The 26734-nt window shown below is 39.7% G+C and overlaps 1 protein-coding gene across 6 annotated transcripts in view; it reads right to left on the bottom strand.

Annotated features, from left to right (window-relative positions):
• Window positions 1–26734, bottom strand: part of ATXN2 (ataxin 2) — a 129801-nt gene that overhangs the window by 4687 nt on the left and 98380 nt on the right. For 3 of the 6 annotated variants that reach the window (XM_066370882.1, XM_066370876.1, XM_066370881.1), the window contains 8 exons: window positions 21145–21449; window positions 19749–19812; window positions 18637–18789; window positions 18194–18260; window positions 10540–10724; window positions 10094–10226; window positions 6113–6166; window positions 136–281 (listed from right to left, as the gene is read on the bottom strand). In XM_066370882.1, coding sequence (XP_066226979.1) covers window positions 136–281; window positions 6113–6166; window positions 10094–10226; window positions 10540–10724; window positions 18194–18260; window positions 18637–18789; window positions 19749–19812; window positions 21145–21449 — 1107 coding nt within the window. The remainder of the gene's footprint in view (window positions 1–135; window positions 282–6112; window positions 6167–10093; window positions 10227–10539; window positions 10725–18193; window positions 18261–18636; window positions 18790–19748; window positions 19813–21144; window positions 21450–26734) is intronic. The other 3 variants (XM_066370877.1, XM_066370879.1, XM_066370880.1) reach the window with 3 other exon arrangements.

Genomic DNA, 26734 nt, shown 5'->3' with positions numbered 1-26734 from the left:
TGCTGGCTGTGGGAGGGCAGGGCTGCTAGGTGTTTTGATCACATAGTACCCAGCCGCCTGCCCTGGCTCTAAAGGAAACACCCAGTACACAGAAGAGGAAGCAATGCTGTGAAAGTCTTTTGAGTTTCTCCTCACCTGGACAGGACTGGGTGCAGGGTGATTTCCACCATGCTGACTCTGCTGCTGCCCAGTAGGCGTGGCTGAGGGCTGCGGATGTGGAGTATGGGGATGCAGGGTAGCGTTCGGGTGCGCATACTGCTGAGCAAGGGAGCCCGTGGAAACTGAAGTGAAAGGAAAAGCAGCGTGTACAATTGACAGGTGTGATGATCACAGCTGCTCTTCTAATGCCTCTTCAACTGACCTTTCCTGATGCTCAAGGCTTAACGTCTGCTGTTACCAATCTCTATATTTGACTCCATTTAAACCATCAATTTTCATGAAAAAGTAAGTGTAAAGTTGTTGCTTAACAGTCATTTTTTCATATAACACAGCTGTATACATTATGTTAAAATCTAATTAATTTAAATTTACTCTTAAAACAATCACTAGGTTTTTGTGAAAAGGTAACATCTTCAGAAACAATTCAAACAGTCCCCCCCTCTCTCAGACACACACCCACACATTTTAGCTCAAGGCCATCATCTGGCTAACCTCACCATGCTACTGCCCTGGAGCTGCACAGTGTCCCATGGGGCTGAGGACAAGATATTTGGCAAGGTCAAGGCCCTACCTTCAGGGCCAATGACCACAATTTTTCTCAGCTATCATAGCAGCTGGCTGGGCCCTCCCTGCACAAGGATCTCTCCCCTTGCTTTATAAAGCCTAGAGATGGAATTACCCAAAGTATGTAGAAGAATGAACTCTCTTCAAAGCATCTCAGCTTTTTGAAAGAATTTTACTAGTTAGAGTAACTTCGAAGGAAACATGATGAGCCAGTTTAAGTAAAAACGTATTCAATAAAGATAAAAACCCAAAGCCAATTCTTTGTGAATCTCGGCTCAGATGATACCTTGGTACAAAATTAGGGAAAGGGTATAAATGCATTTGTTTTAGTCTTCCCAAAAGAGTAATTTGAGAATAAAAAGCAAAATAAGATGAGTTCATTGCTTCCAGTGACTATCAATAGCAAGCACACTGTTACAAAACTAACCATGATGCAGCCAAGAGCTGAGGACAGTGTCCTAGCAACTTGTGATTCCCAGCCTTCTCTCAAATTACTCCTAAAACCCCTGGGAAGCTAAGCCCAACAGACATAAAGAGGGCCGATAGGGAGGAGCGAGCATTGCTTTGGGATCAGGCACCCTAACTGCAGCAGTCTAACAGGCAAGGGTGCTGAGGGTCACCAGAAAAAATACCATTTTCCCCATGTATAAGATGCACTTTTTTTTCTGAAAAACTTGGGGTCTAAAAACTGGGTGCATCTTATACAGTGATTGTAGATTTTTTTACTTATATTTTCTGCTTTTTTGTGCTAATGAGGAGTTGAATGAATTTTATGATGAATAAAACTTGAATTCAATAACTTCATGTAATTCCCCCCCCCCCCCAATTAAGGTGCGTCTTATACATGGGGCGTGTTATACATGGGGAAATACGGTAACTTTGGGACACTCCCATGTCAATGTTAGAGGGTTAGGTATACAAAGCAATTCTGCAACGCTTGACATTGTAGGGCCAAAGGCCACCAGCCCAAATGGTTACCTCCCCAACAGCACATGTATTTTTTAAAAGAGGGAAGGGCAAGGCAAAAAGCCAGTGCTAGGATCTCCTGTGCATCCACTGCCAACGCCAAGCGGGTGTTAATAACCAGATTAGGTTAAACAAAGAAAGTACTTTTGTTTATACATTAGAAAATCTCCCTAGAGTTAGCATACACTGAAACATGACAAAGAAAACTGTGACAACATATTCTCTGGATGGTTTTTCTCCTTTTAAAACATTTTTATTTTTTTTAAATTTAAGTATAGTTGGTATACAATATATTTCTCTGAGTGTTTTTAAGAAGAGTCAGTGACTTTTCTGGGAGCAAGGAAAAATCATGTGCTAACTGCTTTCATAGTTTCATGAGTCTCTGAAAGTAGTCAGTGTCTTTCTTTGAATTTATGGGCCTACTAAAAAGGCCATTCTTCACCATCATGCTCATTAACTTTCAGATCCCTCTAAATTATCTAGGCACTCACTTGGTCTAAGAGACTGAACATAAATTTTGAATATTTGTTCTTATAAAAACCTTATACTTATTTTTAAATAACTAAAATAGCCACATGTACCTAATGGCTGATTACACAGCAGAATTCCATCACCTCAGAAAGTTCTATTGGATAGTGATGTCTCGACTCATTCATGCTCCCTTATATTTTCAAACCATTAGCATTCAAGTACTCCCTACTTTCAAGCTTCCTAAATGTTGCATTTGCAGCAATACTAACCCTATCTGGGGAAAAGCAATTCTTGAGTCCCACATTCTACTTATGAGGTTTCATAGAGTATAGAATCTTAAGAATTTCTATTTTTTTTAACTTTATTTGTTCAAGAAACTTCTGTACTAAAAAGTTTTAAATTTCACTTTTAATTATAACTAAAGTACTAAGAAAATAAAAAGTAGTAATAAAAAAAAAATTAACCCTAGCTGGATGCTGGATTAATTTTCACTCACACAAAGATTAACTGTGCCCATGAAGTCTCATAATTGTTATTCATCAATTAAAAAAGTTAAAACCTTAAAATTATTTGAAGAAAATTAAAGATGAATTTTTTTTTTTTTACTATTTTTTACTATTACGCTTTTGTAAAGGGCATCTCTGTGATAGTTTACCAATATTTAAAGCTATAAAACAGAGTAATCTCGCCCTGGCCGGTTGGCTCAGCGGTAGAGCGTCGGCCTGGCGTGCGGGGGACCCGGGTTCGATTCCCGGCCAGGGCATATAGGAGAGGCGCCCATCTGCTTCTCCACCCCCGCCCCCCCTCCTTCCTCTCTGTCTCTCTCTTCCCCTCCCGCAGCCAAGGCTCCATTGGAGCAAAGATGGCCCGGGCACTGGGGATGGCTCCTTGGCCTCTGCCCCAGGCGCTAGAGTGGCTCTGGTCGCGGCAGAGCGACGCCCCGGAGGGGCAGAGCATCGCCCCTGGTGGGCGTGCCGGGTGGATCCCGGTCGGGCGCATGCGGGAGTCTGTCTGACTGTCTCTCCCCGTTTCCAGCTTCAGAAAAATACGAAAAAGAAAAAAACAGAGTAATCTAGGCCCTGGCCGGTTGGCTCAGTGGTAGAGCGTCGGCCTGGCGTGCAGAAGTCCCGGGTTGGATTCCCGGCCTGGGCACACAGGAGAAGCGCCCATCTGCTTCTCCACCCCTCCCCCTCTCCTTCCTCTCTGTCTCTCTCTTCCCCTCCCGCAGCCGAGGCTCCACTGGAGCAGAGATGGCCCTGGCGCTGGGGATGGCTCCTCGGCCTCTGCCCCAGGCGCTAGAGTGGCTCTGGTCGCAGCAGAGCGAAGCCCCGGAGGGGCAGAGCATCGCCCCCTGGTGGGCAGAGCGTCGCCCCCTGGTGGGAGTGCCGGGTGGATCCCGGTCGGGCGCATGCGGGAGTGTGTCTGACTGTCTCTCCCCCTTTCCGGCTTCAGAAAAATACAGAAAACAAAACAAAACAGAGTAATCTAATCTATCTCATTTGCATTCACAGCACTGTACTTCAAGCTGAGTGCACCCACATATGCTTTTGTTTGAAAAGCCCATCTACTCTAATCAACATTAAAGTACAATGTATTACAAGAAAAATCAAGCAGATGTAATATATAATCCATAAACTGCAAATATAATTTAAGGAAATTTAATTAGAAATATTTTCCTATGTCCATCTTCTTGCTTAAAAGATATAAAAGCAAGTACCTTTAGCCAAGAATCTCTTTTCCTCCTTAAATATGAAAACTGAGTGGCTGGCTAATGAATTCAATACCAATCACAAAAATACAGTTTGGTTCCTTGAAAGGCCGGAAGAATGAGAGAAAATAGGTGGGACAGAAGGAAAATTAAAAGGCTGAGGCTGGGGTAGGGGGGAGTTGAAAGGAAAGAACAGAGACAAGAGAAAGGGACCAATACAGAGTAAATGAAGAAAAAATATAACACAATCAGGGACAAAGAAGTGGAGAGCAAAGGGCACTAAGTTCTGATCTCTATTAAGTGTAGCATTAAACTGCTTTTATTACACATGCTCATTAATTTAGCTGAAGATTTTAGACAGGCTAACAATAAAGTGCATTTTCTTCAAAAGTTTGAATTAGCTATTCATTAGCTAAACTTCTACTTATAAAACTTAGGTTGCCTTCATGAAATCTGAATTAGATCAAGCAAATCAAAGAAGTATCGCTCTCCTGGGCCAGACATGGTCCAGAAGTTTCCTACTTGCTGTGTGTGTTCCTTACTATAAATGTTTAAAACTCTAAATACATGATTTTTCAAATCCTCCTAACACTAACCACATTCCAAAAATAGTTTCCTAAGCCATGATCTTACTGAAGCCAATTCAGTCCATAAAGCTGTGTGTTTAATTTCTAAGTAGGTTTTTTCATTTTGACCTTGGATGCACAAGTCATGAGAGATCACAAGCACTGTAAAACTTTAAAAATGAAACAGAGCAAAACAAAAATCTTCCAACTTTTAAATTTGATGTTAAATTTAGAAAACAAGAAGCAAAGGAAAGTTGAAAACTCTTTGAAAGGCAACTAGACCAAACCACGACAAAATGGTTTAGAAAGGGGAGAGGAGAGTTCCAAGCAGCGAAGTAAATTACAAATAGCAGCCCCACTATTTCTTTTAAAAAGTGCTGATACTCCTTTTAAAGGGAAGTTTGCTAAGGCATTTAATGCTTAGGTGTGATGATTAAGGCCCTTTCAGCTACTTACCAGGAAATGACTGACTTTAAAACTAACAGAGACAGTAAGATGGTGAGGATAACTATATTTGAGACCTCAAATTAAGTACATAATAAAATTACTGACACTGTCTTTTACATACTACATCACATACATAGTTTCCCTTTAATAGTATATATATATATATACACAGCAAGACTCCTTTTTAAAGAGCATCTATTAAAGGATTAAATTTGTTAACATTTCTTAGCACCACATAAATAATATTTATACACTTATTTTTGGATACCAAGTCATGGCATAATTAATGAGAATTTAAGTCAAAATGTTTTCTAAATGCTTCTTAAAATCTGGCACTTAGTAGATTCAGACACTGAGTCATCCTAAAATAATTCAAAATTTAGTCTCCAAAATAAAATTTTAATCCTTAATATCCCCTAGAATATAGTATTTCACATAAAGTGACACATTACTGGCATAAATTTTAAAGGATTTCTGCAAGTTAGAATCATTCCTATTCAAATACCAAACGTCCATGACTAGCTTAATTTAAAAACTGTCCTACAAATAGAGAAAACACACCTTACAAGTTCATTTCCAGAAGAAAGCTCTGTCCAGACCTTCTCCCTTTAGGAGCGATCATTTCCCTTTCCCCTGGTGGTGAGAGGGGCCAGTGTTGCCAAAGACAATCTGGTGGGCCATGCTTTCCTGCTTAAGCTCAGACTCCCTGTGAAGTCTGCTACCTAAATATTCCAGACCTTCAGTCATGCAAAGACTAAAAAGATAGAAATGTTTCTCCTCTAGTCTTTCAACCCCATTCAATTCAAAATCCTTGTGAGAATAAACTTCTTAGCAGGATACTAAAAAAAAACTAATGTTTTAAAGTTGTTTTTATTTTAATACACACACACACACACACACACACACACACACCAAGTTTGTGGCTTGGTTTAAAAAAAAAGCTATTCAAGAAACGTTTCTCACACAAGGAAAATATTAGGCATTTCCAAAACAGTCACATGTTTGCTTGGTATGCAAAAATTAATTTCTGAAACAACTCAATACTTTTAACCCCAGTTTTCTAAAGCTGGGTTATGCTTCCTTTTGAAAACCTGATTTATAGATGCACATATTTTCAATAATTTTGTCTGGCACAAGGAAAACATTGCTCAACAAGTCCACTCCCTTAACATGTCATCTTTAAAAAGTGTTTTACTGTTTAATTAAAATGAGTATAAAAAACCCAACTCACTGGCAAAGTAGAAAGAAGGGCTTGTCTCCTTGCTGTATGGTAATTTGGGACATGCTGAATTTGGGAAATAGAAAGGTAAATTAGCCTTTTGAGGTCTGCATTTTCCTAATTTTCTGGAAAGGTTGACATATTTAGTAATTTCTTTTTATATTCATGCATAATTCATTCTTCTTATTTTACAAGAGATGACAAGCATTTTAAACATTGCTACAAAATTAAATGATAGGGCTGAACGAAAAGACACTTTTCTTCTGCACTGGGGTGTCAAGCTCTGCAGGCTGACTTGCTTAAATGAAAAGAATAAAATTATTATCTAATAAACAGACCAGCATGGCATTCCACTGAACAACCTTGATGTCAAAATGTACCAAAATAAAATAATATTTACCAAGTTGAATTCAAAAGGCACAAATTTGCAAATCACTATTAAAAAAAAAGTCATTATTCTGTAAGATGTTTATTAGGCATTTGGTATTATATCCAAAAATTTAGAAACATCATAATAGTAATATTAAACAGGGGTATAGTATCATTTCTTATTAAAATGACCACATATGGAATGCATGTGTTTAAATACATAGCAGGAAGGGCATGCACCCAATTTTAGCAGGTGTTGTCAGTTAGAGGGATAATAGGTGCATTTTAAACCTTTTTGCCTACTGTATTTTCTAATATACCTGCATTAAACTACCAAAAACAAACCAAAAAGAATTCTGGCTCTAACCCTTCCTGATGGCTTTATGCAGAGAAAGTTTCAGTATTACTATTTCTAAAAGGGAAACACCACTGCCACAAAACAATGCAGATGAATTAGAAAACTAGATGTTAAGGAAACAAAAAGTAACCTCTTGGGAGGGAGGGGGGAAAGGCAACAAGGAAAAGTTAGATGAAGATCAAAGAGATGAAGTTTGTGATCAAAATCCTTTCTAAAATAGCTAGAAAGAGAACAAGATCAACAATTACATACTTAGACTTGTATATATAGCTCCTAATAATTTAACTGTTCAGTAATCTGTTAGCATATTTATATTAAATATACCCAAAATTCAAAAACAATAACCAGTTTCTCATGTTGCCATCATTAGTGGTCCTTTCTATTCTCAAAGCCTTTGCCATGATCATACCAATTAATGAATGACAAAAAGATGACATAATTGTCACCAACATGTGTGCATATTCATTGTTTACATCTAGATAGGATGTAACTTAAAAATAAAGATAATTCATACTTAAAATATTTGGTTCCTTTGGGAATATCAAATATAAATTGTTCAAGGGTGATGACTATACAATCAGCATTTCTATGCAACAGTTTTGTCTTAATTTAAAATAATGTACTTAAATTTTGGCTATATTTGGGATAATTAGAATTTAGAAAATCTAAAATAATTGAAATAAGTTACTGAAGAACTAAATAAACTCACTTTAGTAGATGAAATTATGGTTTATGACAACAAAGAACAAAATAATTCCCTAGTGTTCTTTTTAATGTATGAAGTTTCCAAGAGAACCTCAATTAACCAGCAACAATCACCAAGAGAACCTCAATTAACCAGCAACAATCACCAAGTCATTAGCCTTGCTCTTAGCCAGCCCTCACCAACAGGCATCAATGAAATACAACCTGTGTAAACTGCAGGAGAGCAGTCAGATTTGGCCAGCCAACCCTTTCCTGGCCTTACAGAACTGGCTCTGGTGACCAGTATCATTAAGCCTAGTGTTTTGTTTTGTTTGCAATAGTTACTATTTACCTGACTCAAATGGACTTCAGGGTCTAAGACCAAGAGCTTTAAACATGAAGATGTTCTGGGAAGATAGTTATAAAAATACTCGTGCCTCAAATAACAGTATTTATTGTACAGGCTGTTTCAAACCAAAGAAGCTGTTTCAAACCAATGAACAACCATCCAAAAGGCAAAGCCAGATGTTGGCATCAAGGAGATAGATCCTGCTCAACATCAGAGTATTACTACAAAGTCTCAAAATCATGGGTGCACAAATAGCTATTCTCTAAAAGCAATGGAAAATTTAGCTCTAAAGTTTCAGATCTTATTCCAAGATGAGTATGCCAGAAAAGGGAAGAAAATAAAATTTTCCACTTGTTAAATCATGATGTACTCACCAGAAATATAAAACAGTCATAATGAACATTACACCAAAACCTTTAGCAAACTGAAAAATTGTTGAAATGTATACAGATTGCTTAAGAGCCAGTGTGAAGAATCAAAGATGCCTTTTCATACATACTTAGTCCTGGTTAAGAAAACTAAAGATAAGCCAATGACAGGAGATCATAACCAAAATTATCAGTCAAATCAGTCTGTCGTATATTTTTCAATTAAATTATGCATGGGCTTCTTAAAAGCAATGTAACAATTACATCATTTTTATTAAAGGGCATAAACTACAACAGAAAGTTTTAAGTAATAATGTAGAAAATTAAAATCAGGCTTAAGCATTTTATAAAAATAATGCCTTTGGCCATGTAAAATTGGTGAACCCCGTACAACAGGAACATGCCTCCTGGAAGAAAGCATAAGTGCTGGGCTATGAGTGACAAAAAAGATGATTACTATTGCCCCAGTCCCATTCCTATTAACCCATAAATGTTATAAACTGTTATATAAAGTTAAAAAAAATGGACCCTGGACAGTTGGCTCTGTGGTAGAGCGTTAGCCCAGCTTGCGGATGTCCCAAGTTCAATTTCCAATCAGGGCCCATAGGAGAAGTGAGCATCTGCTTCTCCAACCCCCTCTTCCCCTTTCTACCACACCTCTTTCACCTTCCACAGCCATGGCTTGAATGGTTTGAGCAAGCTGGCCCCAGGCACTGAGGATAGCTTCATGGCCTCACTTTAGGCACTGAAATTGCCTAAGCAATGGAGCAGCAGCCCCAGATGGGCAGAGTATCGCCCTGTAGGGGCTGGCTGGTGCATGTGGGTAATCTGTCTCTCCACCTCCCTGCCTCCCCACCTCTTACTCAATAAAGATAAATAAATGTTTAAAAATTGAAATCTTTACATTCTCAGTCATTTAAAAAGTTTAAAGAGGTTTAAAAAAATGAAATGTCCATGTAGTTACATATAATTGTACTTTTGTTCTCATAGTGACATTCTTTTCAACTGTATGAAGACACTTAAATCTCTCTCCTGCTACTCCAAAAAAAACTGAAACTCCAAAACCTGAACGATAGCACACTAGTTCTCAGAAAAGTTCAAAACAAAACTTACATCTTAATAAAATTGGTCCTAAATATGCATTTTAAACCCATTAATTCTATACAGTATTACACAGCTATAAATGAAAACCTTGTTTTAAATTCTCAACATTGAAAATCATATCACTTTAGAACTTTAGTCAGCTGCTAAACTGATCTGTACAAAGTTCAGAATGTAATACTTGCTTATTATTAATTATTCTTATATATATATTTAACTTTAATAGTTCTCTCATTTTCATTTTACCAGTTTATATTGATATTTAAAGTGTAAATGTCTACAGCAGATCTAATTATTACAGAATTTTGACCACTTAAAATACAGCATGATGCAAAGACACAATAGTATTACAACAAATGACCATAAGAATATGTAACGCCAGTGCCTTCAGAGCCAGAGGTTGACATATGCCGGTGAGGGCTGTCATTACGGTACACTTTCCTGCACGCCCCATGCAAGGTAGACACCACATAACACTGACGAGGAAGAGGAGAAAGACCCTGTTCTCCACAGCAGATGCTCTGTTACACACACCATTACTACATTTAAAGGAGAAACATTTGAACAGAGGAATTTCAGGAACAAAAGTAGAAATAATTAGCCAAGACTTAAAGCAGGTAAGAGAGAGAAATGGGTCCATCTTTTCTTTAGATCCTTTCCCCTCCATGTCATTAAAGGCCAAGTTATTCTTAAACAGTATCTTTTTAGAGCTTTAAAACAAATGAAGAACAGTCACACACTGAGAAAGACAAAGTGCTTCCTACCATACATCGCATGCGTCTGCTCGTGGGCCCCGTACTGGGCTGCTGAAGAGGACACTAGGCCAGGCTGGGCGTGGGCCGCTGGCGCCATCATCCGGGCGTTGCCCTGTATGACAGGGCTGTAGACGTGAGGGTGCTGTGTGCAAAGGGGAAACGACAAAAACACACTCAAATATCAAACTCAAGCAGATTTTAGTAAAATGTCTTAACTATACAGTGTCCAGAGTTCCAAACAAAACTCTGTGAAAAATTTAAAACTTTTCTTAGCTATTTCTTTTGAAATACTTTAAATGATCAACAATCTTCTGATATGTAATTGAAGTCCCCCTCTAATCCTTAGCTCTCAGCCACAGCATAACAAAAAGCAGAGGTATAAGGAAAATCCCTTTACTATACTAAAAGTTATTTAAATGGAACAGAAGTGGAGAGTTTGGTCCTGTGAGTCTTACCTGAGACTGATAATGTGGCACGTGCTGGACAAGAGGTTGATTTGGAAACTGCTGAGGACTATAGGCAACGTACTGTGTGGAATAAGCTGGCGGGGTGGCCACAATTGGCGGGCCTGCTGCTGAGGCCGGGTGCATCATGGCGCTCTGATGCTGCTGGTCTTGCCGCTGTTGGGGCATATTTGGTACTGCAGAAAAAGGTGACTCAGTGTAAGAAAACAGCATCTCTGTGGCACAAAACATGGGAACATGGTCCACAAGGCTCTGCAAGACCTGCCCCTCCTGCTTGCACCACCCTCACCCTCACTTCAGCTCCTCTGTTGTTTTCCCACCACACATGCTGTTCCTCAGCCACAAACACTGATCCCCAACTCCCAGCTCCGATGATACTGACTGGCTTTTCAGGTGTCAGCTTGAGAGCAGCTTCCTTAGAGAAACCCTCTACGATGAAGCCCTAGACTTGATCAGACTATGAAACCTTTCCTTCATACTACTTCTCAGATAATCCCTGTTTTATAACACCAATATATGCTGCGTGCTAGAGAAGAGCACTGGATTTATTCAAAGAAAAATGTACAACAAAAAAGCCAAAATAGACCCAACACTAATCTTAACTCCATCTTTCTTTGTGTGTGTGTGAGTGTGTGTGTGTGTGTGTGTGTTTCTGAAGTGAGAAGGGGGGTACCGCAGACAGACAAGACTCCCGCATGCACCCCACTGGGATCCACACGTCATGCCCACCAGGGGGCAATGCTCGGCCCCTCTGGGGTGTTGCTCCGCTGTGGCCGGAGCCATTCTAGCGCCTGAGGTGGAGGCCATGGAGCGGTCCTCAGTGCCCTGGCCAACTTTGCTCCAATGGAGCCTTGGCTGTGGGAGAGGAAGGGAGAGACAGAGAGAAAGGAGGGGGAGGAGTGGAGAAGCAGATGGGGGCTTCTCCTGTGTGCCCTGGCCAGGAATCGAACCTGGGACTCCTGCACGCCAGGCCGACACTTTACCGCTGAGCCAACCAGCCAGGGCCTTCCATCTTTCTTAAGTTTCCTACTAACCACTAAATTCTTCAACAACCTCTTGCTTTCTCAAACACAGAATTGCACACTATCATGTGGTAGGTTTCCAAATAGCTCTTTTAAAAAAATTACTTTATGTCTTTTGTTATTCCACACAGATTATCTGCCTATGGTCCTCCCCGTTAAAGCTCAAATGTCGTTTTCTCTATAATGTCTTTCCCAGTCCCCTGAAAGAGCTGGCTGCAAGCCCCCTCTGCCTTTTCCTCACGTGTCTATTATAGCACGGTTTTCTGCAATGGGTTTATAATGTGAGGTTTTAAATAAGTCACTCAAGGGAAAGAGTCATGAACTACTTGCTTTCAACAGGTATGAGGCACACACAAAAAGGTGTGACTTAGTACGTTCATAAAATTATCAGAACTACTTATATAAGTAGCTGCTGGTTTAGAGACAGGATTTGGTTTTTATTTTACAAACTTGAATATTTTGCTAAAAATGTAATAACTGCTGCTGAGATTTATGAGGCCCAGTTATATACTGTTTTATCTATTTAGAAAAGCAAACCTGAAAGCAGAAGAATACAGTATTATTTTTCTGAATTTAACCTTGAGATTTCCTATAGCAAAAAAGCATCTCTTTTTAGTAAAGGAAGCCACTCCAAATTAGAATATCATTTTTTTTTTTTTTTTTTCCATTTTTCTGAAGCTGGAAACGGGGAGAGACAGTCAGACAGACTCCCGCATGCGCCCGACCGGGATCCACCCGGCACGCCCACCAGGGGCGACGCTCTGCCCACCAGGGGCGACGCTCTGCCCACCAGGGGGCGATGCTCTGCCCATCCTGGGCGTCGCCATGTTGCAACCAGAGCCACTCTAGCGTCTGAGGCAGAGGCCACAGAGCCATCCCCAGCGCCTGGGCCATCTTTGCTCCAATGGAGCCTTGGCTGCGGGAGGGGAAGAGAGAGACAGAGAGGAAAGTGCGGCGGAGGGGTGGAGAAGCAAATGGGCGCTTCTCCTGTGTGCCCTGGCTGGGAATCGAACCCGGGTCCTCCGCACGCTAGGCCGACGCTCTACCGCTGAGCCAACCAGCCAGGGCTAGAGTATCATTTTTCTCAAATGAAAATTTGTCTAATTAAGTTCAAATGAAAATTTGTCTAATTAAGTTCACTGAGTTTAACCTAGTCATTATCACTATTTCGTCTGATACATATTATGAGCCTTGCATATTAAAACAAATTGAAAAAGGTAGTCAAGCTTACTTTTTTTGAAGTGAGAAAGCCAGAGACAGAGAGAGAATCAGAGAGAGGAACAGGCACAAACAGGAAAGGAGAGAGATGAGAAACATCAATTCTTTGTTGCAGCACCTTTGCTTTCTCATATGTGCCTTGACTGGGGGACTACAGCTGAACCAGCGACCTTTGGGCTCAAGCCAGCGACCATGGGGTCATGTCTATGATCCCATGCTCAAGCTGGTGAGCCGGCACTCAAGCTGGCGACCTTGTGGTTGCGAACCTAGGTCCTCAGTGTCCCAGGCCAATGCTCTATCCACTGTGCCATCTATCATCTGATCAGGTGACTGACTTTGCCTGTTATTTAACATAGCACACCAGGAGAATACAAAATTAACATAAAGACAGCAATAGCCTTTATCTATAGTACTTCATGAACTTCAAAAGTAATAACTTAGAAGACACAATGGAAAAGATGACTCCAGTTTACAGTAACAATAAAAAAAGAAAATACCTGGCCCTGGCTGGTTGGCTCAGTGGTAGAGCGTCGGCCTGGCGTGCAGAAGTCCCGGGTTCGATTCCCGGCCAGGGCACACAGGAGAAGCGCCCATCTGCTTCTCCACCCCTCCCCCTCTCCTTCCTCTCTCTCTCTTCCCCTCCTGCAGCCGAGGCTCCATTGGAGCAAAGATGGCCCGGGCGCTGGGAATGGCTCCTTGGCCTCTGCCCCAGGCACTGGAGTGGCTCTGGTCGCAACAGAGCGACGCCCCAGAGGAGCAGAGCATTGCCCCCTGGTGGGCAGAGCATCACCCCCTGGTGGGCGAGCCGGGTGGACCCTGGTTGGGCGCATGCGGGAGTCTGTCTGACTGTCTCTCCCCGTTTCCAGCTTCAGAAAAAAAAAATACACACACAAAAAAGGAAAATACCTAAGGCACAAACTGAAGAAACACACAAAACCTTTCAGAGAAACTTGAAAATATTACTGAAGATAAAGACACAGACACAGACTTATATAAGAGGAAAAGCGAAATTTGTTCTTGGATAGAAAGACTCAATATAAAAATTTGATGTGATTCTAATAAAAATGCCAGCTGTCACACTAAATGTTAAAATCCATGAGAGCATAATGACAGAACAAAAAACCTGTCAATGGTCAACCTTTACAGGACAGTGAGAGCTAACACTCGCCGTTCTGAGAACTGCCCTGAAACGGTGGGCATGAGAGTGCCTTTCCTGCACAAACAAGACTGTATGGTAACAATAGAGTTAGACAAGATAGATTTTTTTAAGATATAATTTTTCTTTACAGAAATATTCCAGCTAGTAATTGAACAAGGATGACAGAGGCTGTCATCATGTTGCAACTCTTAATGAAATAATTGCTCTAGTGGTGGTGCAGTGGATAAAGTGTCGAATTGGAATGCTGAGGTCGCCGGTTCAAGATTCCGGGCTTGCCCGCGCGAGGCACCTAAGGGAAGCAAGGTGATGCTTCCTGTCTCCACCCCCAAACCTTCTTCTCTCTCCTCCACTCTCTAAAATCAATAAATAAAATCTTAAAATTAAAAAGAAAAAGAAAGAATTGCTCTAGGTCTAGACAATGATCATCGATGGCTGCTAAAAATAACATCAGAGCCTGATTGGTGGTGGCACGTGGACAGAGTGTTGACCTGGGATACTGAGGTCCCAGGTTCAAAACCCTGAGGTCACTGGCTTGAGCACTGGGCACCAGCTTGAGTGTGAGAATCACTGAAATGATCCCATAATTACTGGCTTGAAGCCCAAGGTCACTGGCTTGAGCAAGGGGTTACTGGCTCGGCTTGAGCCCCCCCGGTCAAGGAACATATGAGAAACAATCAATGAACGACTAAGGTGGTACAACTATGAGTTGATGCTTCTCATCTCTCACCTTTCCTGTCTGTCTCTGTCTCTCTTCTTCTCCCTTAAAAGAAAAAGAAACTAATACGGAAGAGCTAATGGGAAATGTCTGGCCAAGTTACTCCTACTATCACAAAAAAAGAGATGACGAGACATTACATGACTCCTAACAAAAATATACACATTATCTATGAAACAGTCCAGATTAAGTTTAAAAAAAAAAACAACCTAATCTTATCAAGCCTCTCATACGTAGGTAGTATCATTTTGTAGCGATTACTGGGGACAGAAGACAACTTTAAACACCACTACAGGGATTCAATCTACAAAATTCAAATGGTGGAAAAGAATATGAACAAAATAAGCTGGATTTAAGATGTAAAGGAAAAATACTAAGGGGAAACTAGAAATTAAGAGAGACTTATTGCCTGATCAGGCAGTGGTGCAGTGGATTGAGCATCGGATTGGGATGCGGAGGACCCAGGTTCGAGACCCCAAGGTCGCCAGCTTGAGCACGGGCTCATCTGGTTTGACCAAAGCTCACCAGCTTGGTCCCAAAGTTGCTGGCTTGAGCAAGGGGTTACTCGGTCTGCTGAAGGTCCATGGTCAAGGCACATATGAGAAAGCAATCAATGGACAACTAAGGTGTTGCAATGAAAAACTGATGATTAATGCTTCTCATCTCTCTCCGTTCCTGTCTGTCTGTCCCTATCTATCCCTCTCTGACTCTCTGTTTCTGTAAAAAAAAAAAAAAAAAAAAAAAGAGAGACATACTTATTACAAGAGCTACAATTAAGCAAATGAAAAGCATGAACTTTGGATTATGGCTCAACAAGCCAATTATTAAAAAAAATATGTAAGACAGTAAGGGAAATTGTATTCTGGATATTTGATGAACAAGAAATAACTGCTGATATTTTTAGATGTGAATAATGGTATATTAACTCTGATTTTAAAAAGAAAGAATAAAACTTTTAAATATACACACTGAACACACGAGTACCCCCCCCATCCACAGGGGATATGTTCCAAGACCCCTAGTGGATGCCTGAAGCTGAGGACGGTACCAAATCCTCTATCAACTGTTTTTCCTATACATATACATACCTATGATACAGTTTAATTTATAAACTAGGCATAGTAAGATATTGACAACAATAACATAATAAAACAGAACAATTATACAGTTGATCCTGGAACAACACAGGTTTGACCGGCACAAATCCAGTTAAACATGATTTTTTTCAATAAATATTGTGAATGTATTTTCCCTTCCTTATGGTTTTATTAATAACATTTTACTTCTTTTCTCTATCTTATTTTATTGTAATAACACAGTATTATAATACATATAACATACAAAGTATGTGTTAATCAACTATGTTATGGGTCAAGCTTCCAGTCAACAGTAGGCTACTAGTAGTTTCCTATTTTCTTAGCATAGCAAGTTTCTAGCTGATGCTCTTTGCAGTAACCCTATCCTATCTAATTAGAAATACTGCTATCAAATTAGCTGCAGTACCCTCAAAATATATCATTTCTCCTCTATTAAAATGACAGTGCCTCCTGAGTTAAAGTACACCTGCTTTCACTCCAATAATCCTTTCTATTTTTAACCTAGAAACATTCCTAGTTCATTGCTTCAAGTAGTCATTAAATCAGCAACACCAGGTGGCAATATATGAACATCATAATAATAACCTCATTCAAAATGACTCAAATAAACAAAACAAAGTACCAACAACAAAAAAACTTCGTTTCCCCTAAATTTTTCTGGCTCTTAGCATAAGATTAATCCTGTAACTAGAGAACATCAAAAGAATCCTGTGTTTTGAGGCACAAAGGTATCATATGTATAAAAACATTACAAGTTTGAATTATTAACATCCAGAAAATTACCATTACTTCAAATACTGAGGAAAGCTCAGATGTGAAATTTTTATGTCATAAGGTAAGTACTGAGCATTGAGATCTTTGTGTGTGTGTGTGTGACAGAGACAGAGAGAGGGACAGATAGGGACAGACAGCCAGGAAGGGAGAGAGATAAAAAGCATCAATTCTTTGTTGCGACGCCTTAGTTTGTTGATGGCTTTCTCAGATGTGCCTTGATGGGGGGCGGAGGGGGGGGGCTACAGCAGAGCAAGTGACCCCTTGCTCAAGCCAGCGACCTTTGGGCTTCAAGCCAGCGGCCATGGGGTCATGTCTGTGATCTCATGCTCAATCTAGTGACCCCGCACTCAAGCTGGTGAGCCCATGCTCAAGCCAGATGACCCCGCGCTCAAGCCAGTGACCTTGGGGTTTCAAACCTGTGTCTTCTGTGTCCCAGTCTGACACTATCCATGCGCCACCACCTAGTCAGGCTGAGAAATGTTTCTTTTATACAAAGCATTAAACTATTGTTTCTCAGTAAAATTATAGCTATTAATTGCTCTCAATTACCTGGATGGTAAAAAAGGATGCCCTCTAGCATTTTTCAACATTAGAAGATAAATGTTTTCTTTTATGAAGGTTCTTTAGTCATACAAGTATATCATACTCTATTATACAAATAGATTATAAAACATTAATTTTTATATTGAGTTTATTAGGGTGACATTGGTTAATAAAATTATATAGGTTTCAGGGGCACAATGCTACAGTATATCATCTGTATATGGTACTGTGGGTTCACCACACCAAGTCAAGTCTCCTTCCATCACCATGTGCTTCCCCTTTAACCTCTTCCCCCTCCCCACCACTCCCCTTTCCCACTGGTAACCACCATACTGTTGTCTGTCTATGAGGTGAAATACTCATTTTAAAGATGAGGAAACATCTGGCTCTGGCTGGCTGGCTCAACAGTAGAGCATCGGCCTGGTGTGTGGAAGTCCCAAGTTCAATTCCTGGCCAGGGCACACAGAAGAAAGGCCCATCTGCTTCTCCACCCCTCCCCCTCTCCTTCCTCTCTCTCTCTTCCCCTCCTGCAGCCAAGGCTCCATTGGAGCAAAGTTGGCCCAGGCGCTGAGGATGGCTTCATGGCCTCCATCTCAGGGGCTAGAATGGCTCCGGCCACAATGGAGCAATGCCCCAGATGGGCAGAGCATCGCCCCCTGGTGGGTATGCCGGGTGGATCCTGGTTGGGTTCATGTAGGAGTCTGACTTCCTCCCCATTTCTAACTTTGAGGGAAAAAAAAGATGAGAAAACATCTATCTAGTAGCATTCTGATGGTTTCTGAAATGAGCCACTCTCTGCTTTAATAGAAATTGTGGATTTTGGGAAAAATTATATATGTTAATATAAAATTAAAATGTCAGGAACCTTGGTAAATTAATTTAGCAAACCCTCTTCAAATTTAACATTGAAAACTTCAAAGGTCAGTTATTCTTTTTGAAGAACAATCACCACTGATGAGTATTTCTCCTGTTTTGTTCATTAAAAATGCATCTGAATATTTGCTGTAATGTTGGTCATCAAAAGTCAATGATGAACTACAAGTATTTCTTCATTATAAGTTGAGTTAATTCATGCAGCATGCAGACTACAAGCAAACACAGGCAGGATTATTCTCACCTTTACCTGCTCTATATGTCTTGGCTTGATTCACTGGCATGGGCGTCATAGGTATTGGGTATAAAGGCTTGAGGGATTAAAAAAATGATGATTAGGCTTTCAAGATAATAAGAACGTATGTTACCACTCTCTCAGCTGTATAGTGCTACCGAGCTAGCTCTGAGGTTCCCTGATTCTCTATGAGTCATTAAAAAAATAAAATTACACCCACAACTAGAAGGACAAACACCCAAACATAGTAAATCTAAACCATCTTTCTCACTAGAAAACGTTCTCAGATTTAGGTCCTTATACTAACCACACAGCACACCACTGTATGCATCCCCTCTTCAAATACTTCTATTCCACCACCACAACCTCCAGCCACCACACACCTACAGAGTACTTGGTAGCAAATCAAAATAACCAAGGAGAGCAAATGAACTTTAAATTTTATGACTTACTTGCACGCCTGGGCTCACTGGGACTGGATACATCATATTTGGTGCAAAACAAACAGGTTGAGTATAAACTGGAGTTGGCTGCTGATGACCCACCATAGATGGGCTAGGTTGTGCTTGAGGACGAGGCGAAGTTGGCGTGGTAGAAGGCTTTGGCTATAGAAACAAAAATCAAGTATCTTAAGGGGAAAAACTAACTATTATTGCAACTTAAAGACTATTTCTCCCATCTTTGTAAGTTTTACACTCATTATTTTAGTATATGTGCTGCTGAAGCGAGCACTTTATACTCATTTTTAATTAGTCCCTTTTAAAGGAAAAACTTATAGAAAATAAACATGTTTCAAATAAAAGAAAATACATTGCTAAAAAGTTGAAAATTTTTGCAAAATGAAACTGTAGAAAATGTGTTTTGTTGTTGTTGTTTTGTTTTTTATTTTTTTAAGTGAGAAGAAGAGAGATAGAGAAACAGACTCCCTGGTGCACCCCAACTGGGATCCACCCAGCAACCCCTGTCTGGGACCAATGCTCCAATCAACTGAGCTATTTTTAGTGCCTGAGGCTGATGGACCAACCAAGCTATCCTCAGCATACAGGGCTAACACTCAAACCCATTGAGCCACTGACTGCAGGAGGGGAATAGGAAGAGAAAGGGAAGAGGGGGAGAGAGAGAAGCAGATGGTTGCTTCTCCTGTGAGCCCTGATTGGGAATCGAACCTGGGACATCCATATGCCAGGCTGATGCTCTATCCACTAAGCAAACAGGCCAGGGCCTAGAAAATGTTTTTTAAATTTTTTTAAATAAATCTATTTTCTTATAAATTAAGTAGAATGATAATAATATCTCTGTGAACCTGAAAGTCTACCTAGCCAACCATCTTCAAATTTAGAGTCAAAAGAGGGAGATTTATGCCAGATAGCATCTAATTAATGACAAAACAAGGATTGTTCCTATGGCTCAAAGTATTCATTTAATGACCATAAGAAAAGGGAGCTCTAGGGTTGTTTTAGTATATTATAAGTGAATGTAGATGTCAGCTATTAAGAAATATTACTAATAATAAAAAATTAATTTTTTTAGAGGCTAGATTACTTCAAAGAGGAAATAAATTTACCTGAGAAAAAGAACGAGGGTTGAACTCCTTTGCATTGGGATTCAGTGTTGATTTCCTTACTTGCCTAAACCAGAACAAAAAAATATACAGGGCCGTGAAACCTGCATGGACTGATGTGTCTCTAAAGTCTTCTATATCTGACAGTTTTAAAAAAATTGCACATGTATTACATTTAAACAATTCACCAGATTATTAATCTACTTCATCAACACACACACACACACACACACACACACGCTACCACTCCTTAATATGATAAAGACTGGCTCAAAAAGGACAATATATATATATATATATATAATGTATAATGATTCTGTCAAAGGCAATCAACAAATACTTTAACTAAAAGACAGCAGTAGCCTCTTATAATATATCCTGAAATGTAATTCTTTATATAAAACTAATTTCCTAGCATGCATTATATTTTTCTTGTGGGAGAGACAGAGAGAGTTAGAGAGAGGGACAGACAAGGACAGACAGACAGGAAGGGAGAGAGATGAGAAACATCAATTCTTCGTTGCAGTTACTTAGTTGTTCATTGATTGGTTTCTTGTATGTGCCAGACCAAGTGACCCCTTGCTCGAGCCAGCGACCTTGGGCTCAAGCTGGCGACCTCAGGGTCTCGAACCTGGGTCCTCCACATCCCAGTCCAACGCTCTATCCACTGCACCACTGCCTGGTCAGGCGCATGCACTATTTTTTAGTGTGACAAAGTATTTCTAAATGACATACTTTGGGAAAAAGTATAACTAATTAAAAAAAATACTTTGCCTCAAATAAAAAATATGCACCCCTAACTTATCAACCAGCTGTATTTCAAAAGTTCAGCTGGAACTGGGTTGTATGGAACCCAGAACAAATAAATCAATGATGCTTAAGTTAGGTTCTGAGGCCAGTCCATAAAAATCCATTTAATTGATAATATATCTACTGTGCAAAATAATGTAAAAAAAAATGTAACCATCAACTACAATATTGCTCTGACAGAAAACGCTGACTCCTGAGTCGGGACCAGCACCCCCTCCTGCTGGCAGTGACAGGTGTGACTCCTAGCAGCACAGCCAGGAGCTGGCTACTGACTGGCATCCCAGGGATAAAGGTCCTCAAAGCCAGTAAGCTTTCAGCTTCCTGTACATTTACAGAAAAAGCCTTTCTTAATTTATGCCTAGGTTTTCTTTCTTTTGCCATCAGATGCAAAAATGGGGGACGAGAGAAGAGTCCAGGTACAATGACCTAACTTACTTAAGATGTCATTTGTTTAGACAAGTTGTTTGTAATCCGAGAGCTACTTATAAAACAGTCTAAGTCCAGATAAATTCTTGAGCTGGAAGGCCCTGGACCCCTCAAGAAAAACTTCAGTAAGTAACAGGACATGCAAAATGCCAGGTTTACTCACTCAGCTGCGTCTTTCTTCTCCTCTTTGTCATCCTTCTCTTGTTTACATCCCGGACTGGAGGTCTGAACCCCCTGGGAGGTGACTTCAGGTCCCCTCTTGTGCTCTGCGTTACTGAGGACTGAGGGGGAGACACTGGGGCTGCTTGGCTTACTGCTGCCACTGGTGCAGTTGCTGCTGCTATTTTCAATGAAAGAATCCTTAGCATTTGGGTCAATTTTGTCTTTGACCAAATCTCTTGATTTTTCTCCCTCTCTATTTTTGTTTAGCAGTTGATCCACGGATTCAGAAGTAGAACTTGGCTGTAACTAAATAAAGGAAACAATTATACTTAAATATCTTAAGTAACTCTAGTAATCTATGAGCACAAATATTTATAATCATGACATATACTAAATAAGGCTTTTTCATACTTTAAGAGTAATTAATGTCTTTATTCTAAGGCAATAATAGAATATCTATATAACACAACCATAGTCATCTATGCACTCAAATGTCCTAACCTTAAAATTGAAATATGTATTTACTGATTACCTACTGTGTGTCATAAATGGTGCCTGCTGGATCTGAAACATATTCAATAGGACCTATCCCCCCAGAGGTTACCACCTGGATGAGAGTAGATACCTAATGAAAGGCGGTAATGCACGTAGAAAGAGAAGACTCCTCAATGGAAGTGTCAGCTAGTCCAAAGTGTGAAAGACGTTGGGGGAGGAGGGAAGTTTGCAAAGAGAATGGTCTCCGCAAAAGAATGGTATACTTAAAAATTCAGGGGAAAGGGAGAAGATGGCCTCCTGTGAAACAGAAGAGCACTTGTGGCTGGAGCAAAGGCAGGCACATTTGTACAAGTGGGTCAAGAAATGACAAACTCACCCAAGAGGAATGAGAAGATAAAGGAACTTGAAAGCTATGTTAAGGACTCTAGTTTTTAATTTACAGGGTAATGGGAAGTCACTAAAAAATTTTAAGCAGGTTGCAATATTGAGCAGAATTTATACTTCATAAAGATGAGTATAGCAGCTTGTGGAAAATGAACAGGAGGGAAGCAAGTGAGAATGTACAGACACCATTATGGAGGCTGGACAAAGACTAGGGCCTGGCTCTGGGAAGCGGTAGCTTGGAAAATCAGAAGTAGGTGGACTCAGAGCGAGACCTAACTAGACATGTTGGTCTGTACTTGACCTTAAAAGACCTTCTAACCCATAAGTAAAGAAGGAAACCACAAAACAAGTACCAACCAGCAAGAAAAACAGAAGTAATAAAGAAGTAAAATAAGTGATGGGGTTTTAAGTTTGCACAACAGAATCAGTGTTACATCCTGCCTGATGATAATTTAAGATGCCATACTCCAGAAGAAAACAGGAAGAGCTGAAGGAAATGGCAAGGAAAGAGGAGGAAATGGCAAGAAAAGAGGAAATGGCAAGGAAAGAGAAGGAAATGGCAAGGAAAGAGAAGGAAAAGGGCAGCAAGTAGAAGTCGTCAAGGTAGAAATGAGAACAGCTCTGGGAAGAAGTGGCTGCAAAGTGATGTCAAAGTCTCACTGTGAGGCCCTGGCATTCTGGCAAGCAGCATTACGTATCTCAGGGTCATCTCAGGCTTCACATCACCAATGTAGCTGAGGGCAAAAGGTATTAGGATATTTATTTGGACCCAGCAACAACTTAGGTCACAATATAGGCATTTAATTAAAAAAAAAAAAAAATTGTGTGTATGTATGTGTATATATATGACAGAGACGGAGAGAGGGGAAGATAGGGACAGGAAAGGAGAGAAATAAGCATCAATTCTTCATTGCAGCACCTTAGTTATTCATTGATTGCTTTCTCATATGTGCCTTGACCGGCAGAGAGGAGCTACAGCAGAGCAAGTGACACCCTGCTCAAGCCAGGTACCAAGGGCTTCAAGATAGCAACCTTTGGGCTCAAGCCAGCGATGATGGGGTCATGTCTATGATCCCGCACTCAAGCTGGACAAGCCTGCAATCAGGCTGGCGACCTTGGGGTTTCGAACCTGGGTGCTGTGCATTCCAGTCCAATGCTCTATCCACTGTGCCACTGTCTGGTCAGGCTAGGCAGTTACCGTATTTTTCGTTCCATAAGATGCACTTTTTTCCCCCAAAAGTGGAGGGGAAAATGCCCGTGCATCTTATGGAGTGAATGTTCATTTTTTTTAGCTGCTGCAGGTTCCCGGACAACTTGAAGAGTATTTGAACATTCAAGTCTCTTCTCATTTGTTAATAACAGTGCTAATGGTTGTTAATACTGCTGTTGAGTTTACATTGCTGAAATATTATTGTGGTATATTTTACTAAATATTTTAACACAGCATTTGGTTCACAATTTTTTTCCTATTTTCCTTCTTAAAACCCTAGGTGCATCTTAGTGTCAGGTGCGTCTAATGGAGCGAAAAATACAGTAATTTTTAAGCCAGCATTTGTTCATAAAAATCTTAAATACCAGCTACACAGACCAATTGTGTAGTATAGAAGACTCCTCCAGTGTTTATCACTAGGGTCTCTGAGTAAGGCAAAATGAGACTTTTGTTGTCATTATTCATAAGAGGTAAACATATCTATAGCACTCACTATGAGCTGGACACTGTTCTAAACTATCTACAAACTCATTCAGTAGTTACAAACAACAGCCTTATTTGACATAGACACTATTATTGCCATCTTACAAATGGAAAAACTAAGGCAAAATTCATGCTTTTGAGCATTCTGACATATTTCCTATCTGCAGTACACTAAATAAGGAAAAACCGAGATTCTGCCCCCCAATAGGATCACTTTTTTAAAACTGAGATATAATTTGATATATACAGCATTCTACTAGTTTCAGTGATACACCATAATGATCCAGTGTATTATGAAATGTTGACAATATATCTAGTTAATAGCCATCACCAGTTACAATTTTTTTTGTGATGAGAACCTTTAAGATCTATTCTCTTAGCAACTTTCAAATATACAACAGTAGTATTGTCTACGGTCACCATACTGTACAGTGCATCCTCATGACTTATTTTATAACTATAAGTTTGTACCTTTATACCACTTTCTCCAATTTCACCAACCCCTGCCCTTAGCAACCACCAATCTGTATATATATATGCTTTTTGTTTTGTTTTTTAAAGATCCTACATATAAGTGAGATCAGATGGTATTTTTCCTTCTCTGTCTTATTTTACTTATCACAATGCCCTCAAGGTCCATCCATGTTGTCACAAACGGCAGGACTTCCTCCTTTTTATGGCTAAATATATATACACAAACACATATTTTCTTTATCCATTCACCCAAAAATGGACTCCTATGTTGCTTCCATGTCTTGGCTATTATAAACAATACAGCAATAAACATGGAGTGTAAACAGCTCTTCAAGTTAGCATTTTTCTTTCCTTTGGATAAATACCCAAAAGTAGAATTGCTGGATCATACAGCAGTTCTATTCTTAACTTTCAAGGACCCTCCATACTGTTTTCCATAATGGCTGCACCAATTTACATTCCCATGAAGCAGTGCACAGGGATCCCTTCTCACACATCCTGGCCAGCAGTTGCTATATTGTTTTTTTTTTTAAATAACATTTTATTTATTTTATTTTATTTTATTTTATTTTATTTATTTATTTATTTATTTATTTATTTATTTATTTATTTATTTATTTATTTTCACAGAGGGGGTGAGTGAAAAGTAGCAACTCATAGTTGTTTCACTTAAGTTGTTCACTGACTGCTTGTCCTATGTGGCTTGACCAAGCAAGCCTGGGGTTTCGAACTGGTGACCTCAGCATTCCAGATTGACACTATCCACTGTGCCACCACAGGTCAGGCATTTTTTTTTGTCTTTTTGATAATTGCTATTCTAACAAGTATGAAAAGATCTGTGATTTTGATTTGCAGCTCCCTGATGATTACTGATGGTGAGCAACTTTTCATGGATCTGTTGTTATCTATCTGTATGTCTTCTCTGGAAAAATACTGTATCTATTCAGATGCTATGCCCATTTTTCAATCTAATTTTTTTTTTTTGCTATTGAGTTGTGTGAGTTCTTTATATATTTTGTACATTAACTCCTTATCCAGTTTACAGATATTTTCTCCATTCAGTAGGTTGCCTTTTCATTTTGTCAATGGTTTCCTCTGCTGTGTGGACCATTTAGTTTAATGTAGTCCAACTTGTTTATTTTTGCTTTTGGCTCTCAAGGGAAAAAAAGGAAAGATACCAGAGTACTCCTATTTCTGTCTCAATGAAAGACCAGATTTTTGTGAACCATCATAGTTTAAGGACATGTGCATGTCATGAGGGTGGATTTGCTGAGTCATTCACTGAACCATGCAGTACATACTGTGCATTTGCTACTGCCCAAAACATTGCTAGAAGCTCAAACACACAGATAGCAAGGCCTATCTTTTACTAGCAATGTGACTCTGGGAAAATTACTTAACTTGTCTTTGCTTCAGTTTCCTTATATACACACTGGGGATAATAAGAGATACTTCAAAGGGATGTTAAAACAATAAAAAATATCACATAAACACTTAGTTCAGTGTCTGATTCATAAGAAATAATAAATATAAACTAATAACATTTCATCTAAAAAGAATTATTAATAAATTTGATTCAGCCCCCAAACAGTAACAGGACCAGAAACCCTACAGAGACGAGAGTTTTAATGCTGCATCTACCTGGAATTTAGGAGTCAAGTACTGAAAATGATTTATAGAAAGTTGTGAATTGATAATGAGAGTCAAAACATTTTCTATTAAAGGAAGATGTTATAAGCTTTTAAAAATATACTGGCTCTAACTGAGATGGTGCAGCACTGACATGAAGGACAGACACCCAGCTCCACGGAAGAAATTTGGAGTCCAGGAAGAAACCTTCACATCTGCGGGCAACAGACTTTCAACAAGGCTACAAAGACAATTCAACGTCATTTCAACAGAAGGTGCTGGGAAAAGTGGTATCAACATGCAAAAGAATGAATCCAGAACTCTAACTCACACTATATAAAAAAAATTACTCAAAATAATCACAGCCCTAAATGCAAGTCTCAGAAGAAAATAAGAGCAAATCTTTAGGACTGTGACATATGCTGCTGGTGGGAATGTGAAACAGTACAACTGCTTTGGCAAACAGCCTGGAAGTTTTCTGCAAAAGGTTAAAAACAGAGTCACCATATGACCCAGAAATTCCACTCCTAGGCATATACCCCAAAGAAATGAAAGCATGTTATCAACAAAAAAAGTGGACGCTAAAGTTCATAGCAGCCATTATTCATAATAGTAAAAAAGTAGTAGCAACCCAAAGATACATCAACTGATGAATGGATCAACAACATGGTCTATCCATACAATGGCACGTGAGTCATCCCACATAAATGAATCTTGAAAACATCATGCTAAATAAATCAGTCACAAAAGGTCATATACTGTATGATTCCATTCATATATAATGGCCGGAATAGGAAAATCCCGAAAGACAGAAAGTAGAATAGTGGTTGTTTAAGACCTGGGGGGGTACAGGGGTGACTGCTAAGAGGTATGAGTTTTCTTTTTGGGATGAGGAAACTGTTCTAAAATCGAATGT

This window comes from Saccopteryx leptura, chromosome 2 (genome assembly GCF_036850995.1).
Source record: "Saccopteryx leptura isolate mSacLep1 chromosome 2, mSacLep1_pri_phased_curated, whole genome shotgun sequence".
In the NCBI taxonomy this organism is placed as follows: Eukaryota; Metazoa; Chordata; class Mammalia; order Chiroptera; family Emballonuridae; genus Saccopteryx; species Saccopteryx leptura.
This window is presented reverse-complemented; position numbering and strand designations above follow the sequence as displayed.